This window comes from Argentina anserina, chromosome 7 (genome assembly GCF_933775445.1).
Source record: "Argentina anserina chromosome 7, drPotAnse1.1, whole genome shotgun sequence".
In the NCBI taxonomy this organism is placed as follows: domain Eukaryota; kingdom Viridiplantae; phylum Streptophyta; class Magnoliopsida; order Rosales; family Rosaceae; genus Argentina; species Argentina anserina.
The window spans coordinates 11,864,729-11,889,489 of NC_065878.1; the positions used below are offsets into that span (position 1 = coordinate 11,864,729).

The 24,761-nt window shown below is 36.8% G+C and overlaps 1 protein-coding gene and 1 pseudogene across 2 annotated transcripts; one reads left to right on the forward strand and one right to left on the reverse strand.

Moving 5' to 3' along the window:
* Window positions 1-16,097: 16,097 nt before the first annotated feature.
* LOC126803590 (spindle and kinetochore-associated protein 1 homolog) lies at window positions 16,098-18,739 on the forward strand (annotated as a pseudogene).
* An 800-nt stretch (window positions 18,740-19,539) lies between these two features.
* LOC126803345 (disease resistance protein RUN1-like) lies at window positions 19,540-23,989 on the reverse strand. 2 transcript variants are annotated; one of them, XM_050531150.1, is made up of 5 exons: window positions 23,462-23,989; window positions 22,175-23,273; window positions 21,870-22,043; window positions 20,377-21,558; window positions 19,540-20,273 (listed from the first exon to the last, which is right to left on the reverse strand). In XM_050531150.1, exons 1-5 carry the CDS (start codon window positions 23,941-23,943, stop codon window positions 19,713-19,715), a joined length of 3,498 nt encoding a protein of 1,165 aa, XP_050387107.1. In that variant the 5' UTR covers window positions 23,944-23,989; the 3' UTR covers window positions 19,540-19,712. The 2 variants fall into 2 exon arrangements, with proteins under 2 accessions (XP_050387107.1, XP_050387106.1); XM_050531149.1 differs by having other exon boundaries at window positions 21,714-22,043.
* Window positions 23,990-24,761: the final 772 nt, after the last annotated feature.

Sequence of the window (24,761 nt, forward strand, 5' to 3'; positions counted from 1 at the left end):
GCCCATTTTTTTTACCAATAAAGGTAACAGATTCCATCGATTTCTTAAGTAAGCCATACCCAAGAGAAGTAGTACGTATGCACGAAGTTCCTGTATTGATAGTGTCATATCGTGATGCCCGATTCACCTCAAGATTTTGGGTTAGCTTACAAAGTGCAATGGAGATGAAGTTAGACATGAGCAGTGCATTTCATCCTCAAACTGATGGATAAACTAAAAGAGTCAATCAAGTGTTGGAGGATATGCTTAGGTCTTGCATTTTGGATTTTGGAGGGAACTGGGAGGATCACCAATAACAATTATCACTCAAGCATATAGATGGTGCCTTTTGAAGCTTTGTATGGGAGACCATGTCATACGCCAATATGTTGGGCTGAAGTAGGCGAAGCCATTCTTTATGGACCTGATGTAGTTAAGCATTATGTGGAGGTCGTTGCTTCAATTAAGGAGCGCTTCAAAGTTGCACAGAGTCGACAAAAGACCTATGCCGATCGACATAGGAGGAATGTAGAGTTTCATGTTGGAGATCGTGTCTTGTTGAAAGTCTCACCCATGCGAGGCGTTGTCTGTTTTGGAAAAAAGATTGCCAAGTTGTCACTGTGGTTTATTGGACCTTTCCAAATTATAGAAAGAGTTGGTGATTTAGCCTATCGACTAGATCTACCACAACAATTGTCCAACGTGCATACAATTCCCATATCATAGACTATAGTACCATAGAACTCGCGGAGGATGTCACATATGATGAATCACCTATTCGCATATTAGACAAGGAAGTAAGAAAACTCCGTACTAAGGAGATTCCAATGGTGAAGATACAATGGAATCAACATGATGAAAACGAGGCTTCATGGGAGTTAGAATCAGAAATAAGAAAGAAACACCTGCATTTGTTCATAGAATAAATGGAACAAGGTATGTAAAATTCGAGGACGAATTTTTTTAAAGTGGGTAGACTGTAATACCCGAAATTTAGTATTTACTATTTAGTACTCTAATGTTATATTAACTTAGAATTAATTCAAATTTTCTTCGAATAGTTCTCTTTAGAAACCAATGATGTTAGGGAACATACTTTTAAAGATAGAATTTTTTTTGTAAGTATTAGACCACGATTTGAATACATTAGCTCATATTCTTGCGTATACTCGATACTTTATAATCGAGTTTAAGACTAATATTAATAGTATTATCTGTTATGCATTATATTAGTATTAGATAGTGCAAATATATTGAAAACCTTATGAAATGAATATACTAAATTTCTTTACTTTTTAGAATAACACATATAAATGTGTTATATATATATATATATATATATATATATATATATATATAATCCTTATGCCAATATGTTTTGAACCTTTCTGATTTATTTTTTATGTTTTATCCCATCACATTATTATTTTTCTTTGTCAACAACCACACTAACTAGTTAGGCCATGACTCAATATTAATTATTGAGAATGGTAGGTGAGAATTAAACTTTTGTGTTTCTTCTTGGCCTATTTATAGTTGTGAGCTGCCTCAAGTTTTCTTTACACTTCAAAATCAGAAATCATGCAAGTCTAGAGTTCCCTTAGTTGATAGAAAACTCAATCATCCAATGTTTCTCAAGCTAAAATTCTAGTCTTCACTCTTTCTCTCTTAAACAAGTTTCTTCTTTACTAAAGTAATCCAACTTTGGATCCACATCAAAACATTCCATTCACCCCTGGAATTTCAAGGCAAGTACATCTTACATCCTTATAATTTTTGTCTTTTAAGATTTATCAAAGTGCATAGCTAAGGATAAAATGGAAAAGACCATGTTTTGGTAAGAGTTATATTTTCGTATTTTATAACATCTGAGTTTGTCCAAGGTAACAATATCATTAAATTCCTCATGAAAAATGCTTCAATTTAGGTTTTTGAGTCACTCAAAATGTTTAGAAATGGAGAAGTTATGGCTAATCAAAGTTAGAATTAATAAACTCACTGAAAATCTCTTGTAGCGCTCACGATTTTAAAAACTCATATCTCACTCAATTCTTAACCATTTTCCACAAACTTTATATTAAATTAAAGGTTAAGACCTCTACTTTTAATCTGGAAAGTTTAAGAAGAAATGATGAAATGTTTGTTACAAGTAGAATACGTAGACATCTAAAATGATAACTTGATGATTGGTTTATGCACTGCTAATGTGTTTGAACTTTTTGCATTCAATGACTTTGAACCGGATTGTATGACTTATCCTATTGGATTTCTTACGAAAAATCCTTGAACATAGACTCTTCACTTGCCTAATATGGACGTTTATTGATTGAGTTATCGATATAAAAAGTTGACGGACTTTAACACTATTATTTGAATGACAATTGCTACTTTGGACCAAGCTTCCCTTATTATGGGAGAAATGACTATTAATCATTTGACTACTAATTAATATTATCTAATTACTTTTAATTTAAAGTACATTTTCTTTATTTGCATATTTACTTTCAAGTTTCTTAACTTGTTTATTTCATGCATACATTGAGTTATTGATAAGTATTTATATCTTGGTAAGATTATATTTTTTGTATTTAAATATTGTCTTAATTACTAAACTTTGTGATATTCTATTGACGTTATTGAGTTGGAGGTGTGAAGCCAGGTGATTGGTACTATCCCGTGCTTAAGTGAATTGCTGGTAAAATTGTTATGTGTTTTGTGAGTTAGCATTGAGCCCTAGTCCCTACAGATAATGCACTATTATTCTCATAGGAGAATTGACCTTGAGTATACATACTTTGGTGTTGGCCTCGGTGGCTTATCCGTGTTTTGGGTAAACGTGAACCCTAACATGTGACTTTGTGATTAATTACCACAATTAATTGAATATATTGATGTTGATATGTATATATATATATATATGTATAAGTAAGAATTCATGTTACTAAATACACCTGGTTCTTGGTACATTTTACTTGGTTGTTCATATTTGAATTTCTCATTAGTCAAATTATTATAAGAATTTATTATGTACTTACTAGGTCTGTGTTACTCATGATGCTACACAATCTTATTTTCAGGTAATTGGTAGATGCTTGTGAAATGGGATGAATCTATTAAATAAAATGATAGTTTTTCTTCAATTACTATTTCAAGACAATAAATGTGAGACTTACGTATCTTTGTTAAATTTCAGTATTTCTAAATCAGATGTGTTGTAAAATAACTCTGATTCTGTTTCATAATAAAAGTATTACTCAGACATATATTTCTATCATTTTTATTGAGAAAATTTTATTGGTTTTACGGTCACACCTCTAATTCAGAAATCATATTTCTATATAATAGTGGTCTCAGATTTGGGGACATGACACTTTTGATGAAGTAAAAAGATGTCGCCATTACAAATCTTAAAGTCGAGAATGAAAAAGATAATTAGGAAGACACAGTCTCAAAATGGATCTTGAGGACTGTAATATTGATGATTAAACCATTAATCGACTTTTAAGCACTCTAAAAGTTAAAAATGAGGCTTCCATAGCTCCTATGATCAGTCGAAGTCTTTAAAGATAGATCTGTTTTCGTCTAATTGAAAGATGACGAATAAGTGTTGGGAAATGAGATTCCCTATACAAGTGCAAAGACACATTATTGCACTTAACACAATATACTTGACTCGACCTCTCATTCGCTGTATAGCTTAGCGCCCACGCAACAATAATACCTAAAAGGTTTAGGTTTATAGTCTCTATAAAGAAAAGAGAAAACGACATGATGAGAATAAGTACTATCCACGTCGTTGCATTTTTGGTGTAAAGAAATACATACCAAATAAACACACATAATTAAATATGCAAAAGTCATCAAAGCTCTCATGATTAATGTAAAGATCATGGGGAAGTGCAGACATCAGGGAGAGTCTAGCACATATATTTTAATCTCAAATGTCATAGACGTGTTGTGCTCTTTTCCCCTTCAACTAAGGTTTTATTTTCTCCCATTGGGTTTTGTTACTTGACAAGGTTTTTAATGAGGCAACATCCTATGCACCATTATATCTTTAAACTCCGCACAAGGGGGAGTGTTGAAGGAAAAACACCATTAATAAAGGAATGAGTTAATGACGTTTATGGTCAACGGATGTAACAGATCAATCACCATTATGTAGCTTTAATTACCATTTACTTCTATTGTAATCTTGACTCATATATGAAGGAGATTATTAATGAGATGAGTAGATCATTTCATTTTCCCTATAACATATATCCTTTTATGGATCTTAATTTAACGTTTGAATTTTATAATTAATTTATTGGTGTAAAGAATATAAAGATTTTAATATTATATCAATTTACCTGATTTTTTATTCCAACTCACAAATCGCAAAATCAATATGGGTGTGGCTACTGCTAACTCAATCCACTTTGTTCACCTCACATTCTTTTTTACCCGATGTATATATTTTTTATTTTCAAATTACTTTGTTCAACCAATTATAATATCTAATTTGTCCATTTTTCAATAATACTTTATTCACCACCATACATTCTTTTCTTACATTACACACACTTTTTCAATTCTAACCTTACTTTGTTAAGATTTTATTTTAGATTTATTTTGACAATCTATTAAGAAAAAAGCGCAATTACTACTAGATGTAACTAGGTTTTATAAATATAAAATAAGATCACGTACTGTAGTTTTCTCCTTTGTACGTATATTAATAATATAAAATAAGAACATGATCTTCAATTTAACAATAATGTAAAAGTATAAGGGTTTCAAACTTTCAATATTTTCATTAGTTTCAAATTTAACTATATATATTAATAGATGTGTGTTTTTGTGAAATAAACAAAAAAGAATTGAAAATTTAAACAAGGATGATTCTAGATACACCTCCATATTTGTTATTTTTACCTCACTAATTATTTAAATCATATATATAAATATATATTACCCATTCTATAAATTATCACCTTAATTTTTTTTAAAGCTCTCATATTTACGACCTCACCTCTTCAATTTAGAATTTTAAGGCTAACAATTATTTTCCTTAATATAGCGTATTCATTCATTAAAGAACTAAATATATAATTAAAGGGCAATCCAAATAAATATCACTAACTTCATATTGAAAGAAAAGGAGAGTATGAAGAATATCAAAAATCTAAGTAATTAACCATTAGCGTAATAGAGACTAATTAAGTAAGAGCATGTAAAACATTACTCATAATTTTTGGAGACCCAGCCAGATAAACTGGTGACTTTGGTTAAACCGGATTTCCAGCTCTTCACCTCATCGTTGTCGAATTTGGGATCGCTTTCATGTATGGCAAAAGCTTCTGCAAATTTTCCCGTCAGTTCACGACCTTCGGAGGGATCTACTTCATAGAAAACGGGCAACACAATCTGCCTCTGTTGATCCATGCACTCCAGGATCTGGACATGCAAGTTCTTTTAGGCACCTTGTAGACCAGGCATAGTCTTTAGAGAAAACTAAAATAGAAATGGTGGAGTCTTTTATGGCTTTGAGTAGCTCAGAGAGGCTATCGCCTTTTTGAAGTTTACGGAGTCTGAAGGTTTCAAGTCCAATCTGGTTCAGAGCGCGGTAAAGATGGCAGACGAAAGACCTACGAGTATCTGCACCTCGGAAATTGATGAAAACTTGGTACTTCTGACTGCCTTCCGACGATGAGGAAGCATCAGCCATAGGGAGATGAAAGGTGATCGATGATAGATGGACTGAAAATGAAGAAATGCTCGACTAAATGTAGGTAGTTAAGAGAGATGAAGTCGTCGAACAAGATACTAAAAGTCAAGCGAGCATGGAGCCCAAGATTTATATTTTAATGATTGGTAATGGGCCAGTTGCAGATCTTACGTCGCATAATCAGTAAAAAAGCGGAGTTTCTTCCAATGTTTACTTAACGGCGCGTTTCCTAACGCGCGTTAAACTATTAACTTGTTAATAGTTGTTTGACAGAACAGACCACACACTCCTTCCCCAAAGGTCAGTCACCTCCTGAAAGTTGAAACCATTAATTTCAGCTTTCAAGCGCATGGGTCTCTACAATTATTCTAATCAACTCCAAGAGTTCAACACTTCCACCACACATTTGTTTGTGTTAAATTCTCCCTGCGTATTCTTATTTCAATTTTCAAAGGGAGGCCGAAGAGATTTCCTTGCTTTGGAGTAAAACAATCATCTCAGTGATCTGCATGTCGACGACGGTGACGAATCATGCCGGAGGAACTGTCCGGCCCTAGATTTGGAAGGTGAGGACGAAGACCGCCGCCTTCTTGATCCCGGTTGTGTTATTCCAGAAATTTATAATTATTTTATAATTATTGTTTGAAGATATTTAAATTGGTGGTGATCCGATTATATAGTACGAGTGAGAAAACATGCTATTTATACTCATAAACGTTACCATAAGGGGTCAAGAGTTGACTTTTTATCCGTTAGGTATCTTAGAAAACTTCATTCATGAAAGTCGTAGAGTTCGTCAATACGGGTTCGTAGACGTGCGGTACGCTTTAATCGGATGTTGTATGTGAAAGTTGTTAGCAACGGAAGTTTAGTTTTCGATTTTAGAAAGAGAGGAGATTAAAAATTAGAAAATCAATTTTTTTTTACCAAAATCAGCTCAGTTATTGTTCACCCGAGCTCTGGTATTGTTTACGCGATTTTTTCCTCTTTTTGTTGCCGAATCTTTCTCCGGCCATATCTCTGTCGTCCGACGACTGAATTGAGTGAGACCGGTGGCGTTGGAACCGTCTCTTCGTCCCCTACCGATCTGGGTTGATGTTTGGGAGAGATTAGATTTGTTTGAAGAAGTGAGGAGAACTCCTTCCTCCGACAACCAATCAAGGTGATTCGTTGTGTTTTGAAGCTTGTAGGATGTATATAAACCCTCTAAAACAATTTTATCTATTTCGAAACACATAAGGAGAATCAACGATTTCTTTTTCTAGGATATGTGAATAGTGCCGATTTTATGTTGTTCGTCGATTGAATTGTTTAGGCTTCGATTTTGACTTTGGTGTCAACTAGAAAGTTGTTGGAAATGTTGTTTAGATTGTGGTGGTAAATTTTGGTGATCATTGGTGGTCATCGGAACGGTGGCGGCGCATAAACACTGTTTCATGAACAACGTTTCGTGAACAGTGTTTTATGAACAATAATTTGTTAACAATGTTTAGCTATAATGAATCGTCACCTGCGATTTTACGTATCGTTTTCCATGCACTTTATCATGCTATTAGGTGACCGACGAAATGAGTGGGAGAATCGCTCTCGATGTTGTGGAAGTTGCACGCAGGAAATAAGGTGAGTAAACCTCACAATGATCATCATAATCGAAGTAATGTTATAATTATTGAATTTAGTTTGAATTGTTAACATAGTCATTGCATCACTATGTCATAACCCATTTTTCTCCCCATTTCTCCGCACCTGCGCCTATAGAGGCGAAAATTTCCTTCTAACCTGACCTGACCCGACTTTTCCAGCCCACTTCGGCAGTTTCAGGTGACTGGGCCGACCCAGATAGTTTCGTCTCCTCCTTGTGTACCTCCCTGTGGTGGTGGATTATGGAGTAGCACGCCGGTTTCCACGCATCGAAGCCCGAAAGTAGACCCGAATACCCATCGTTGACCTGGTTGTGCTCTTCAATTTTCCGGCGATCTCCGGCGTGTTTAGGCTTCACCACCGGTCTCAAACTCCTTGCCTCAACATCGTCAACAACCCCTGCAAAGGTTTTGAGCTAAATCGAAAGGTAAGAACTCGAATCAAGAAATTTCAATTCTAGGGTTCATGATTTGGGATTTTTCGGAAATTTGGAAATTTGAGGTTTTAAGCTTTGATTTAGACTTTGTTGTGAACTGGAAAGTTGTTAGGAATGTCATTTAGATTATGGTGGTGAAATTTAGTGGTCATTGGAGGCAGTCAGTGAACAGTGTCACCACATGAACAATGTTCATGAATTGAAGTGTGAACAGTTGTCATGAACAACACACTATAAACAGTGCTTTTCGTAAAACAGTAACTTTGAACAGTGTTTTCGTAAAACAGTATATTGGAACAGTATTCTGTGAATAATGTTTTATGAACAACATTTAGCTGTACTGAAATCGTCACATGATATTTTATGTATCATTTTCTAAGCATTTATCATGCTATCAGGTGACTGACGAAACAAGTAAGGAAATTACTCTCAGTGTCGTGGAAGTTGCATGCAGGAAAGAAGGTGAGTACAAATCTCACAGTGACGAATCTACCCTTGCTGAGATTCATGATTACACTTAATTAAAAAGAATGAACTATGATATGTATATGATATAGTGGATTGTGTATGTGTATAATTGGTAAAATAGGTACATATATATAGTTTGCTATATTATATACTGTCATAATTTCCGTTTGCGAATGAGTTCATTTTAGCGTTGATATTTATTTATTTGAGCATGTCGATTTGATTTGTACAATATCATGTGATGATTATTGTACGTGATTTTAACATTGAGTTTTTTTAAAACATTTTCTGTCTTCGGACGTGTTTTTCTATCTTCAGACCAGTCTTCGGACGTGTTGGCATGTCTTCGGAAGTGTTTTTCTGTCTTCGGACCAGTCTTTTTGGACGTGTTGGCATGTCGGAACCTAGCCTTAGCTGGACGACAGTTACGATACAGTTAGAGCTCTAGTCTGTCTGCCGGTGTACCGCATGAAGGGTAATAGATGGGTTATCAGCTTATGTGTACCCATATTTTTGGGATTTTTGGGTGATAGATGGGTTGCCAAATGCCCGGCGGTGTACTGCATTAGGGGTAACGGATGAGTACCTAGGTCTCATGAATACCCGTATTATAAATGTAATTGGGTAAACAGATGGGTTGCCCGATTTCTCATGAGTACTTATATTTTCAGATATTATTAGACAACCAGATCGGCCGTCTAATAACTCATGAGTACATTTATAATTAAATATTTTCAGTATTTTTCTTTTGGATATTGGGTAGCGAGATGTTGCCAAATGTCTGACGGTGTACTTTATGAGGGGTAACAGGGAGGTATGATGTAGTTGAATACTATAATGGTCTGAGAGACTTGTAAATTTCAGTTTCTAAGACTTGATAGCGACACAGTGTAAACATAGATTATGTAGTGTTGATGTGGGAGACCACTTAACCTCGAAACCTTATTCTTCCATAGCATAGTGAGATCTGTCAGAGAAGAGAACTCACCTGTAAGATTCGTTGAACTTTTTCGAAAGTCGGTGACATTCAAGACAACGATGTCTAGCTTGTCTCCTAAATGCCCTACCACGCAATATGTTCCTTTGAACTTATCTTGCCCTTAAGAGAAGACTATTAGAGTGGTGCCGTGTGACCCTTTAGTTGAAGGGCTCACCTATAGTGGGGTGGTGGGAGTGGGTAGGAAGAGAAGTTGACATCGAGGGTACGCTGGAATCTACGAAAGCAAGGTTGGAAAGTAAGTACACAAACTTCATCATCTAGCAGGTTCATATACTTATCGTATGCTATGTGCTTATGCTAAGGTTGTACATGTTTGCACTCAATGTATGTTATATAAGTAAATGCAGTTATGACCTGTTAGAATTTGGGTGAATAGTATAGTTCGTTTCTAGATTCACGTTATTTCTTAAGGGTCTTGTTCTGCGGAACATCTGGTTTTGTATTTGATCATGGATGGTTGAGTTGTGGTTCTCCTTGAGGGGTGTTATTATGCTCATTGTAAATTTCATTTCAGACACTATGAAGTTATATAACACCATGATAGAAGAAAAGTGAAATGTGGTGGTCTTGTGGAGGTATCATAAAGAGGAAAATTGTTGTGGAAGGTCAATCGAAGTTTTAGGAAGAAGTTAAGAATTAGTGGCTGAGTAGTGCGCTTAAATTTCGGGACGAAATTTCTTTAAGAGGGTGGAATGTAATACCCCTGTTTTCTCTCCCTTTCTCTAAGCACGCACGCCCTTTAGAGTCGAAAATTTCTTCTGACCCGACTCGGATCCGGCCGACCCGACCCGACTTTTTCGGCCGACTCCGGCGGTTTTAGGCGATCGGGCTAGCCGTGATCGCTTCGTCTCCTCCTTTCACACCTCCCTGTGGTGGTGGATCGTGGAGTAGCACACTGGTTTCCACGCATCGAAGGCCGGAAGCCGACCTGGAAACCCGACAGTGACCCGGTTGTGTTCTCCAATTTTCGGCGAACTCCAGCGAGTTTAGGTTTCACCACCGGTCTCAAACTCTTTTCCTCAACGTCGGCAACAACTCCTGCAAAGGTTTTGAGCTAAATCGAAGGGTAAGAACTCGATCTAAGAAATTTCTTCTAGGGTTTTTAATTTGGGATTTTATGGAAATTCTGAAATTGGAGGTTTTAAGCTTTGATTTATACTTTGTTGTGAACTAGAAAGTTGTTAGCAATGTCATTTAGATTGTGGTGGTCATTGGTGGTGGTCGGAAAATAGTGGAGACGCGTGAACAACAACTGTGAATAGTGTTCATGAACAGTGGTCACTAACAGTAACTGTGAACAGTATTTTATGAACAACATTTAGCTATACTGAAATCGTCACCTGATATTTTACGTATCGTTTTCTAAGCATTTTATCATGCTATTAGGTGACCGACGAAACGAGTGGAGGAATCGCTTTTAGTGTCGTGAAAGTTGCACGCAGGAAATAAGGTGAGTAAACCTCACAATGATCATCATGATCGAAGTAGTGTTATAATTATTGAATTTAGTTTGAGTTGTCACCATAATCGATGCATCACTATTTTATAAAAAATTATTTTAAAAATATGTTTTGGTTTAAATTACGTGAACTTAATCATGTACGGTTCATGGATAAGTGCAACGTTATTTTAATAAATGATTTTGAAAAGATTTTAGTGCTTCTTCACTATGATGAATGTGAGTAAATCTCACTATGATGAGTCTACCCTTGGCGGTGACTCATATTTACGTTTTTTTATAAAGATCGAACTATGACATGTATATAATATAGTGGGTTGTGTATGTGTATAAATGGTAAATACGATACATATATATGGGTTGTTATATTATATACTGTTACGTTCTTATTTCCAAATGAATTATACTGTGGCAATTATATTTATTTTATTTGAGCAAGAGTCTCTTTATTGTAGTACAATAATATGGATGGATTGTTATTGTACGTGGTTTTAACATTGAGTCTTGTTAAAACGTTTTTTGTCTTCAGACGTGTTTTTCTGTCTTTGGACGTGTTGGTAGTATCGGAACCAAGCCTTGTCCGGGTGCCAGTTATGATTTAGTTAGAGCTCTACTCTATCTGCTAGTGTATTGCATGAGGGGTAACAGATGAGTTGCCTAAGTCTCATGAGTACCCATATTTTTTAGTGACATTGGGTATATATGGGCTGCCCAGTGTTTGTCGGTGTACTGCATAATGGGTAACAGATGAGTACCTGGGTCTCATGAGTACCCATGTTTTACATGATTTTAGATAACCAATGGGTTGCCCAGTGCCTGTCGGTGTATTGCCTGAGGGGTAACAAATGGGTTGCCTAAGTCTCATGAGTACCCATGTTTTTAAATGATTTTTGGGTAACAGATGGGTTGCCCAGTGTCAAATGAGTAGGTTTGTCTTTAAATGTTATTTGACTATTTCATTTGTATTCGATGTATGTTTCCTGTTGGTTTACTCATACCGGCTGAAAAGCTTACCAGGTTTGTGTTTACAATCCCGGTGCACTAATTCGATGATGTAGAGGATAGTTCTACAGGTGAGGATTAGCAAATTCAGAGGACTTACTTTGAATATTTATTTCTTCTGTTTTTTGTGAGTATTTATTGAATTTTACATTTTCATTGGTTATAATACTGAGGTATAAAACTGGTTATGTATTATTCAAGTCGACTGAGTCATGTTGTGGACTCAGTTTCAATACACTGTTATGATAAGATAATTTCAATATATTTGAGATTTTTTTAGAGTTTTCATGGCTTCGAATTCGAATTTTTAACATTTGAATTTCGGGACTGTTGATAGAGCGTTTGGTTAGAACGTCTATAAAATACCCTGAAAAACATCATCGTTAGTATAGAATAAGCAGGGATCGTTCAGTCCGGGGAATCAAAAGGGCCTCAACACTTATCATGTTATTGGGGGATTTGAGATTGATTATAAAACTACTACTTAAAATAAATCCTAAATTACTTATATACAATTGATCAACCATTCATCACATAACCAAAACACGAATTCTACTCAAGAAACATGTATAACACGTATAGAACAACATATAGGCAGCGACTTATTTCGATTATATCTAAGTCCATTTCAATTCCAATTCTAATTAGAGTCCGAAGCGGTTCATCTAATCGTTAAGACTTCTTAATTATTTAGAATCAATGAAGCGTTTAATCCTAAACATATGCTAAAGAGAGTTCAACCTAACGAAGCGTACTAGTTAAACACAAAGTAGCATATAAGCACATTAAGTCGAATTGGAGACATGTAAGCAAGCATGACGTTACTCATCTTGATTAAGCATGCAAATTCCTAGACCTATCACAACCCTAAACAAGTATCAATAATTGAAACACGAAGCGCATATTCAATCAAAGAATACTTTGGTGAATGAAATCGCAACCTTAGGAGAACTATGGCCTTGGCTTCCTCAAGCATTGATTTAGATGTACAAATTCAAGGAATTAATTGAAATAAAACCTAAATTAATTTCGAAATCCTACTGCCCATAGATGCTACACATGACATACACACATATTTCATGAGTTCATGTAATCAAAACATAAAACCAAAGAAGTCTGAATTTATGTTCTTCATATATGAAACCGAAAATAACATCCAATGATTCATACAATTAATTCGAAATTTGCAGAAAATAAAAAGAAAGATTACAAGCCATGGATGAATCACACATTAAAAACCTTCTAGGATGAAGCAAGGATGAATTCGAATTGGTATAGAAAGAAGATGAGCACAGTTTGGTGATGATGAATGAAGGTTTTGTGCTTAAATTTTCTGGATGTTTTTGGGTAGCAATCCGGCTTTGTTTGTGAGAGAATGGTGATCCATTTTATGAAGGGAGGCTGTGCCTTATATAGAGGAAGGAGGAAGAGAGGGGCTGCTAGGGGTTTTGATGGGCTGATCCTCTATTTCTTTTTTTCTTTCTTTTGTTTCCTTCTTTTCTTCTTCTTTTCTTTTAATTGCCGGATGAACCTTCCTTCCTTTGAGACTGCATACTTCTTCCTTTTCATCCCATTCAGAAACTAAATTACTTCTTTCCTTTTTCTCCTTTTGTTTCCTTCTTCTCCTCTTTCTTTCCTTAATTTCCAAGCCATTATCTCTCATTTAGTTCTGAAATAAAGAAAGAAAATAATAAATATAAATCACAAATGTTACAGAAATGTCGAATAATAAAAATCCTAACCCAACTAGGTTTCCTAGTTTGATAAGGAATACTACTCTATGTACTCTCGACAATTTCTGCATTTTACACCCGTTTTAGCACCAAAAGCAACTAACGCCACGAAAGACTCCTAACTTGACTCAATGACTCAACACTACAATAATAAGGGCTAAGTAAAGTACAAATGGAGGTAAAAACATGTTAAGAACGTCGCACAAAGTGCTCCTATCAACTGTGACAAAAATATTACTGAGAGATTCTTGAGTCGTAGCCGGATAAGTTGGTGGCTCTCGTTAAGCACGAATTCCACCTCTCCAACTCTTGGTTGTCAATATTGGAATCATTTTCATGTTTTGCAAAAGCTTTTGCAAAACCTTCCCTGAGTTTCCGAACATGGGAAGGATTCGCTTCATAGAAAATGGGCACTACAATCTGGCTCTGCCGATCCATGCACTCCAGGATCTGTAACAGTTCTTTTAAGCAGCATGTAGACGAGGCGTAGTCTTTAGAGAAAACTACAATTGAAAGCCTTGAGTCTTGAATGACTTTGGGAAGACGTCTCCTTTGCGAAGCTCTTTAGAGTCGATGAAAGTCTCGAGTGCTTTTTGTTTCAGAGCTTCGTAAAGATGACATATGAAAGATTTACGAGTATCTTCACCTCAGAAATTGATGAAGACGTCGTCTTTGAAGCTGCCTTCAGATGATGAAGAAGCACCGGCCATTTATCAACAAGCACAAGGGAGAGTAATTGAAGCTGATCAATGATGGGCTAGGAATCAGTGGCGGATGTTGGTTACATGAGAAATTATTATATATACTTGCCAAATATTCCATGTGGTGTACCCCCTTAATGTTAATGATACATTTTTTACTGGGATTGTTTCTGATTGGTTCTTATATGTAAATAAATTTTTGTCATTTTCACCGCGTGTATGTTAATTACAGCATAGTATAATATAAGTGGTTGGGTACATCACATGATAATGTCACGTGATATGATGGGTACATAAAATAATTACTCTGGGTATGACGCTCCCAATGGCTGCTGGGAGAAAATTGTGGGAGCTAGACTATACGTAAAATTTTGTTGGGCAAAAAAAGAAAATTGTACTACCCCTATTAGTTTATTACCCAAACCCAACTTGTATACTTGCATAATTAACAAGCGGCATATGTCATGTTCGACTCTTCCTCTTCACACATCACAATTGTCTTCTATTGTTTATAATAAACACTTGCTCCTTCACAATTAAACAAAAACCTCTTGTTTCTATTTTCTCATTTCAAGGCACATGTTTATTGCTTTCTGTTTTTCTTTACTCCCAACAAATTGTTCTTCAGTTCTTCTATCACTTAATTCACCTATCGTTAAAGCATTATAAATATCACGTAGTTTCTATTAAAGATTCTGAGAAATTATTTTCTCTGGCCTAATTATGTAGACGATTAGTTGAACAAACTTAACATAACTTTTTCTCTTGGTTGATAGATTGATTTGTGAAATTTAGTCTTAACACTTATAGTTTCCATAGTTTCCATTGTTACTACCATTACGTGCATGTTTAGCTATGAAAATTATAATGACTTGGTTGAGAAATAAGATGGAAGACAGATACATTTCAGGTTATATAATACTTCACATTGAAAAGGAATATGTAGACGGTATTGACTCGAATGCCGTGATTGATCATTTTGAGTCTAATAGAAATCATAGAACACAATTCAGATAGAGCGTATGAAAGTGAATGAAACAGTTTTAATGACTCTTTTCTATTTGCAATTCTTATATATCTTTTGAATTATTGATAAATAGTATGTAAAAATTGTTTCTTACCTCACTAAGAATTTTCACTAATGCTGATAAATTTATTTTTCTGCTCACTTAACTTTTGGATCTTAGATCCGCCCACTGCTAGGAATGAAGAAAACCTTAATTCAGATTATTAGCAAGGCTTTCTATTTCTTGGATGAGACTGATTGTTAGCTAGTTTAGGGATGTAAAGTCACCAAGGGAGATAGACGAAGACTCCAAGTCAAGCATGGACCCCAAGATTCATATCTAATGGGGTTGGCGCTTCACGATTGCAGACATAGCCTAGCTTGTCGGTAGAAAAAAAAAAGGCCATAGCGATTAGAATTCAAAACATGGTTTCCGTCTTTACCAGGAAATGGATGTCCGACGACTTTCGATTTCTACGAGTCGAATGGACTACACTTGCTAGGAAAGCCCAAGGAAATTAAACATAATAAGGACTCTTCAATTTACCAAATTACGCAATTGTAGATTATTTATTCGATCATGGTTCATGTCATGTCTCACTCTCAACTTGGACGATAGAGCTTTTCTTTTGAGTGGGAAAAAGACTGTTGTAAGTTGTAACAACTTGTGTTTGTACTCTTGTGGTTCATCAATATAATTGATACTTCGTGTCGGGAAAAAAGGGAATTGTTTTCCGATCTCACTGTCAAATACAAAAAAAAATTGTGAATTTTTTGTCTACAGTTCCTATGATGACAGTCCATCGTGTTGAAATTCCAGAATTGTATGACAACCATTTGTAGTATGTAATAGTTATTGACCATTTGGTGGTAATGGGTATTATTGTACTTTACCTAGTCGGGTAACCTTTCCCTATTTGACCATTTCGACGTCGTCCCCTTTATCTTCTCACACCTCAGAAATGCTCCACATTTTCCCGCCAAAACAACACTCCCTAGTTGCCGGGTTCAACAGTCGGATATCGGAGCTCCAAGAACTCATTATTGCGCGAAACAGTAAGACCCAACCGACCCGATTAACACAACTAATTTCACAGCATTCAATCTCCGAAATGTGAAGGATTCAGTGTACCCGGCCAGCAGCGTCATCGATTTGACGGCCGTGGACGCCGCCGTGAAGGCTATGGAGCTTCAGGTCCAGGCCGTCAAGGACCACGTTCGCGACGAAACCCTAGCCATCCCCAAAGCTAAAGTACCTTCTTTTTTGTCTCTTTATGAGTATCTTTGGATTGGGCTTTGTTTGATTTCCGCGAAATGTCATGAAATCTTGTAATTTCGTCGATCCCTGTAAGAAATGATGTCACAGATTGAAGTAAATTAGTTCAAATTTGATCTGTTGACTAGGAAATTGGAAGAAGCAAGTCTGAATTTTTCTTTGAAAGTTCAATGAAGGTGTTAGAGTACTGCTTAGTGTTAAATTTCCATGAAGAATGTGTAATTAGATGGTTCAATGCGATGGCAGAAACTGATCGACGCATCGCTGAAGCAGCAAAGGAAATTGAAGGACACGTCAATTTATGTTCCTGAAAAGAGTGTCAATGTTGAATTTGGGTACAAATAGATGGGAGTACAGCTTTCTTGAGGATGGCATATTGTTGATTTGAGTTTGAAATGTGTTTGCATTCGTTTGCGGGAAAGCTTAGACTGTTTCCTTGTTTCAGTTTATTTCCGGAAAGCTCTCAGCAGAACACAGCTGGTTCTGGGATCTTTAAGCTTGAGGAATTAGGAGGACCATGCACCACCTCCACCACCTAAGGTACATCCCTCTTACACACATTTATTTGTCTGTTTTGTAATCGTCTATAGCTACAAACTCTGCATTATGAGGGCCGCATATTCTATATGTTTTTGTTTATTCAGGGGAAAAAGGTCGTTCCATGTCTCCACTGTGGTTTATAAGTGTGCTGAAGAGCTTGATTCCTTGTCATTGTGAGTGGAACTTCCGTTCTGATTTTTTTTTGCTATATTTTTGAAGAGGAAGTCCTGTCTTCATTTTCTTTCTTTCTTTCTGACAACAGTAGCATACGTACATGATAGTTACTTATACTGATAAATCTGACATGGTCATAGTCGTAGGCTGTTAGAACTCAAAATGTTTTATTGCTAACCTGGCAAAGAGATATATTCTCAGAGGTGGATCTTTTCATACAGTCTAGTATTGTCATTGTCTCAAGTGTTAACAACTAACATTGGCTGTCCAGTTCAATACATAAAAAAAATGTCAATCTTCCTTCCTTAGTAGGATTGATGACTAAGATTAGTTTCTTATTTCATAGCAAATATTTGTAGAATCTCTTCCATTATTTCAAAGTACAATGCATCCACAAACTTCTGCAGCTTTTTTATTGATAAATATGAAGTGTTCTGTAAAAGATTTCCTCTTGCTATGCAAGAAGCTTATGCAAAAGAAATAGATGTTAGGAGTATAAAGCAACTCCAAGAAAATAGTCTTCTGTAAATGAGACTTCCTAATCGTCCCTCTTCACTCATACAGGTATCTCATAATATGAGCCTTCATTTTTGTTGATGAATTCTGTACTCCTTTGAAAGCTACGCAACTCTCCATCTATAAAATTGATCAGATACGATGAAAATGAATGTTTAAAAGACCAGTAACTGTATATCATTAATCCATCTTTAACTTGTTTCATTTGCCTCAACATAGGAGAAATTGGTATCTAGGGCCTCAAAAGTATTGTTTTGTATTAGGTAGTTATGTAACTAATCCATGGTGGATAGGTGTTGGAAAAGGGGGCTTTCAGCTTTCTGTATTCAGTCCTTGGTTATTGGGGTCATTTTCTTGCACTAAGTTTTACCAACTGCAGATACATGAGAGGGACGCTTACACAAGAGAAGTTCAATGCAGCTATTAATGACATCGCAACATATGCTGTAGCAAATTATCAGCTCATAGCTGCTCCAAAGAAAAATTTATGTATTCTGCCTCTAAAATATTTGGTTTGTTTGTCTTCTTGACAGGTTTGATTTTGTTTATCAAATGTTATGCAGGTGACGGGAGATCGTTGGGAAATGGCCCTGGTAAGTGAATTTAAACCAGATTACTGGTCTGATTTTCTGGAGTTTCAGTTTGGAGCCAGTTGGCCCATAGGGCACACAATGTTTGGTGACATTCGTCTCCATGCTTGGTGGAATGCGGCATTCATCTATAGTTCTAGATTAGATGGCCAAGGAATTAACACACATAACTAGCTAATAGCTTATTGGTGTCAAAAATCTATAGGTCTCAAAAAGAATGTAGTTTTTAGGAACCATTGTACAAATAATGTGTTGCCAAGTAGGGGATTCTGATTTGTATTGCCTTGTGCATCAATGAGCATGTAGCTTTTTCAATTGTCCCTTGTTAAATTGTCTTATATGTAAGGTGTACGACTGCACATCTATGTAGTTAGTATTGACGTTGCGGAAGGGAAATAAGAGATATTGCAATGCATGAAGCAGTGAAGGGAAAACAATTTTTTCTCGAACTGAAATGAAGGCACCATCCCTGAAGGCTTGGAGCTATGTACTCTTACATATAAATTAAATAACATTATGATACCTCATATCCGCTGATTGCTCCAACATGGAACCCTTGCTCGTCTGCAGTGCCAATCAGAGTGAGAGTTTAAAATCCTGATGTTGAAAGTGTTGGAGTCTTTGCATTTCATACTGGTGCGTGGTGCCTAGCAACACAACTCTCACTTTCTCAGCTTTGGTGAAAGGGTTCATTAACCCATCTGATATAATTGAAGTAAAGACATGTTAGAACGTCACACATGGTGTATGCTCCACGATCATAGAATTCTGGGTAAAACGAAGCTCACCTATAGAGACAGTGTAAGGAGTCCTCCATCCCTAGAGACATCCTCATTCTCATCTTCTCTTTCCCTCTTTCTTGCGTTCTCTCTTGTTTTTGTCAGCGTGAGTCATATAATGTAATTTAGAGATGTACATCATGTAGTTAGTACTTACATATTTTGTATATGGTAGTACATAGTACGTACGGTTATAGTACAATATAAACTCTTGTAGCCTCTAATGTGAGATGGATAGATATCAGAAAATTCATTCTCAAAATCGTGTTATATTTGACTCGATATCAGAACAGGTTCCTCTCCAGTCGCACCTCCAGTCTGTCGTAGGCCCGAGTTGGGTACCACTTTGTCATGAGCCTGAGTTGGGTTCAATTTCATGTCATCGGAGGGTTTCTGATTGGATGGTCACCAAGTGTCATTAGTTACTAGATCTTGGTTTATTTCATCCCAGTGTGTGAGATGTTAATCTATCACGTGCATACCTAAAAATTAGGTTGCACGTGAGGGGACGTGGTGGAGATAAGAGATCTCACATCCAAGAAGTGATAAATAAAATAGAGCTTATAAGTGAGTAGATAATACTCAATTGTACCGAGGTCTTTTGAGATTAAAACCCAACACATGTGAGGTAAATTGGGACAATATCGGTACAGTTGGTCTATATGCCACGTTTGTCGCTGTAACAGCTCGTACTTATTCTATCTATGTGTCTCTATTTTCCAAATTGCAAATGGGCAGAGAGGATGGCGCTTTTGATCCAAAGAATAACCGAACCCCACAACTTGTGATCCACATGCAATCTTCCCATGTCATTGAATCACCTGGGATGAAGTAGTCCGAGTGCCCAACTCTGGGATCACTAGTAGTCACGATTTTAAATGTGGCGTCGGTGCCCCCTGAATCGATATAAATTGAAGAATGATAACATCCCAGGAACATATGATCGGACTCAAGGGGCGTGTCTGTTTCGAGACTGTGATGTGGCTCAGGGAACAAACGAAAATAGAATCTCGTCTGACCAACAGTTGTTTTCAAGATAGCACAACATAAAGCAGATTCAAGAATTTCTCTATTTCCAGCATCCCGCAAGTTAATGATGGCGCATATAGCCAACCCCTGAAATTTGTTTGTAAACCCATCGGGTGGTAGCTGCACAGTTACGGAAGACCCTCTGCTCTGATGGTCGAACCAATCTGGAATATCACTTCCAGGAAGATACATACAGTGATAACCATACTCGTGATCATTAACCTCCAAGGATTCCTATGCAATGAAAAAACAGACAGGTCAATGAAATTAGTAGATTGGGAGCGTATTGTATAGTATTGTAGGTGTAATGATAATGTTTCTGAGAGAGGGCACAAACCTGATTATCAATAACACTTTCCACAATCTCTATAAATTGATTGGTATTCACCAGCTTGGAGCAATTAAAAAATTGAAAGAGACCGCAGGCTTTAGCACACGGAAGCTGTGGTGTAGAAACTGTCACCAAAGATGTGCAGTTATTGGCATATATGAATTTGATACTGGGTGAAAGCTCTGGTATTGATTTCAATCTCTTGCAACCTTCCAGCCTGAGCTCTTTCAAACAACCCAGGCGACTCATTGTTGCAGGTAAACTTTCCAACTTGTCGTTTCCGGATAAATTCAAATCCTTCAATGAAGATAAATGAGCGATGGCGTCAGATAATTCCAGAAGATTACAGTCACTTAAATCAAACCGATACAGAACATTGTCGCTAGAAGTCTGGTGGTTCCATGTTGGCCATGAGGAAAAGGGCGCACTCATTTCTTTACATCCTTTACATGATACTTTGTATATGCGCAAGATACTGAATGGAAGTTGTTTTATAGCACTTCCATCCAGGACAAGGTTGAACCGGCCGTCGTCGATGTCGCACAGGTTCGACATTGAATTCCCTAGATTCTCGGGCAGCTTTTCCACCTTTGAGCACCCAGTAAGATCGAGAAATTCGACATTGCAGATTTCTTCTGGAAGACAGACGAGGCTTGTGCAGTTTCTCATACTCAGCTTAAAAAGCAGAGTGAGATGATTAATAGATGAGGGTAGTTGTTTAATTGCAGACCCGTCTAATTTAAGCTCCCAAAGAGACCTCATTACTCCCGAAATCTCAGGAAACTTCTCAAGTTTTGAGCAGCCATTTAGAAGAAGTGCTCCGACAGATTTCATGTGGATAATGCTTGGAAGACTGATAAGTTCACTGCAATCACAAAGTAGGAATTCATAAAGTGCCGGAAGATCATTAATGGATGAGGGTATTTCTGTAATTGCCGTTGAATTTAAGAAGAGATATTTTAGCTCCTTCATATTTCCCGATATGCTTGGAAACCTCACAAGATTTGAGCAGCCAGATAGGTCCAACATAACAAGGCTTCCAACTGCTGACAGGGATGGGTCAACCTCAAATAAACTCGTACATCCTTTAAGTCTCAGCGTCTTAAGCTTTTTTGCCTGGCTGAAGTCGGGGGTTCTGATTAGATCCTTTGAGTTGCTTAAATCCACGATTACCAAATTTTGCAAAGACTGGAAAAATAACACATGGAAAACACATATTAAAAAAGATAATGGGTATGAATAGTAATAACTATGCTATATAATTGCTAGAAAACATGAAACAATCACATTGCACGATTGTGAGTAAAAATTACGACATATTCATGATGCATGGCTGTACATACCTTAATTCCTTCCCAAAGTTGTTTAATATGACTACGTTGCATATCGATCACAATAATATTCTTCGGAGAAAAATTAGAAGGTAAAAATTTTAGCGGGCAACTGCGCCAAATTAGAATTCTCAACTCTTTTGAAAGAAACTTTATATCCCCACTCACGTGTTGTTTGCATTCTCCATCAGATGTACTTCTGTCATACTCGTACAAATTCTTTCTTACGCCAATTTGGAGCATTCTTAGTCTCTTCATGCCAACAAAAGCTTCAGTATTCACGAATAACTCATCATTGATCTTTGATAAGTCTAAGATTATGCCTTCAACAGCTGATGTTCCCTGCACAACCAGTTGTCAAGATCTAAACTATCTAAGACAGTAACATGACTGGTTAGTATAAACCAAAGATATGAAAAGGAAGATCATGATATATTATAAAATGGAGATCATGAAATATTGTATATTCTTACTGTATTTTGTGCCAACACTTCAACAACATCTTCATGATACCATAACCTACTTCGTCCCTCTGGTTCTTCAATTGATTCTTTGCGGACGATATTTCTACCCATTTCTTGTATTAAGTCATGCATATTTAGAACACCATCAGAGACAGTCAGAAGAGATTTCTCCACCAGCACTTTAAGTCCAATATCGGGGAAGAATTCACTACTTTCAAGAAAGTATGTTACCATTTCTATGGGCTCTCCTCTAAAGAAACATGCAACATCTAAAAATATGTTCTTCTCCAGTTCATGTAATCCATCATAGCTTGCCCAAAGCACACGCCCAATCTTACTATCAAGAGATGTGATTGGGATTTTGTCTATCTTCTTCAACTCTTTTTCCCACTCTTGTTCGGTTCTGTTATCAAGCAAAGCTCCCAAGACTGTGAGTGCTAGAGGCAGGCCGTGGGCATATTTTACGGCACGTATTGAGATTGCACCATACCTCTCAGAAAATTTGACTGTTCTGAAAGCATACCGGCAAAAGAGTTCAAGTGCTTCTTCAGGATTGAACAGCTCTGGCTGGTAGATCATAAACCCGGCTAGTAATTTTTTATCTCTAGTTGTTATAATGATTCTACTCCCACCACTAAATGAATCCGAAGGGCTGATTCCGATCAAGGTTACAATTTGGTCCACATCGTCCACATCATCAAGAACAAGAAGAACTTTTTTCCTACGTAGACTTTCTCTCATCATATTCAGGCTTTCAATTGAATTGCCACGATCTTTTCTGTTCAAAGCTTTACATAGAAGTTCTTCAACCAATTGTAATTCACTGTTCTTTGTGAGGAAGCCCTCCTTCACATTATCAAGAAAGCACTTGTGTGTAAATTGAGCACCGATTTTGCCATAAACAGCTCTTGCTATGGTTGACTTGCCGAGGCCGCCCATACCCCAAATTCCAACAACACCACAGTCATCCTTCCCCTGCTTCCATAGTGAATCAATTTTATTCATGTGAAAATCCATTCCAATCAAGCCATCGGTTTTACTTGGTGAGATGCGGTTCAACTTCTCTAAGATGTCATCTACAATGCTTTTAATAAGCTTGTGATCATCCCTGTGAGATTCTTTAGTTAAAAAGGAAAGAAAAATAAAGAAAAGCAATATGCAACTATGCAAAGCGGGATACATTAATTTGAAGAACATAACTAATATATCGTATGCATTCATTAAAGAACTATTTATATAGTTAAAGGGCATTCCATTAGCATAACAGAGACTAATTAAGTAAGGTTTGACTATTACTCATAATTTTTTGAGACCCAGCCAGATAAACTGGTGGCTTTGGTTAAACCGGATTTCCAGCTCTTCACCTCATCGTTGTCGAATTTGGGATCGCTTTCATGTTTGGCCAAAGCTTCTGCAAATCTACCCTTCAGTTCACGACCATCGGAGGGATCTACGTCATAGAAAATGGGCACCACAATCTGCCTCTGCTGATCCATGCACTCCAGGATCTGAACAAGTTCTTTTAGGCACCATGTAGAAGAGGCATAGTCTTTTGAAAAAACTACAATCGAAATCTTTGAGTCCTTGACGGCTTTGAGTAGCTCGGAGAGGCTATCGCCTTTTTGAAGATCTTCGGAGTCTATGAAGGTTTCAAGTCCGTTCTGGTCCAAAGCGTTGTAAAGATGGCAGACGAAACACCTACGAGTATCTGCACCTCGGAAGTTGATGAAAACTTGGTACTTACGACTGCCTCCAGACGATGAGGAAGTACCAGCCATTAATCAAGCACAAGGGGGAAGAAAGGCGATCAATGATGGACTGAAAATGAAGAAGTGCCTGATTTTCTGATTGTTGCTAGGCTTGTTTCTCATCTTAGCTAATTAAGGGAGATGAAGTCGTACGAAGGAGGAAGTCCAAGTCAAGCATGCATGGAGCCCACGATTTATATCCAATGGTTGGCAATTGCAGATCATGCGTAGTAGGAAAAGGTCTGCATGTGGAGATGGAGCCACTTAATCATCAAGATTTATTAATCCTCTACTGTTATATCCAAAAAAGACAAATGAAGTTGACGATGAATATTTATAGATTAGAGCTAGTAATTTCGTGCAAGGAAAAATTTCTTGCAGCTGTTGTGGAAGATGAAGTTGCTGAGAAAGAACACAAAAGTGGAGCCATCACACTATCGATTAAACCCTTTCCATATTTTCCAGGGTTGGAGGATATATAAATTGTAGACAGATACGGTATCCATATTACTTAATTGAGAAAAAGGATGGTGATGAATTCTATTTTGGTGATTTGAATATTGAAGGGAGACTACACTTGCCAGGAAAAGCATAGGGAAATGTTAATTAACTCGATCATGATTTATAATCTCCCAACTTGTGATCACATTATGGATTCAGTATAATACATACATTATGATTTATGAAAGCATAATTAGTTGCAAACCAATGTCTTGTAGCTAGTATAGAGAAATCCTTGGTAATTTCATCAAAGGGATGGAAACATCTGGGTCAAGAAAGGACACGCTTCCGGAAAACTTCTAGTGGCATGGGAAAAAATTAGCACCACAATCTGCTGCTTCATATTA

What these genes read in the sequence shown, in the direction of transcription:
- LOC126803345 (XM_050531149.1), bottom strand. Translation starts at nt 23,943, where the DNA reads ATGGCTGGTACTTCCTCATCGTCTGGAGGCAGTCGTAAGTACCAAGTT. An exon ending in AACTTTGGGAAGGAATTAAG is followed by an intron (nt 21,559 to 21,713) that starts GTATGTACAGCC and finishes TTATTTTTCCAG; the next exon opens with TCTTTGCAAAATTTGGTAAT. An exon ending in AAAGTGTTATTGATAATCAG is followed by an intron (nt 20,274 to 20,376) that starts GTTTGTGCCCTC and finishes TTCATTGCATAG; the next exon opens with GAATCCTTGGAGGTTAATGA.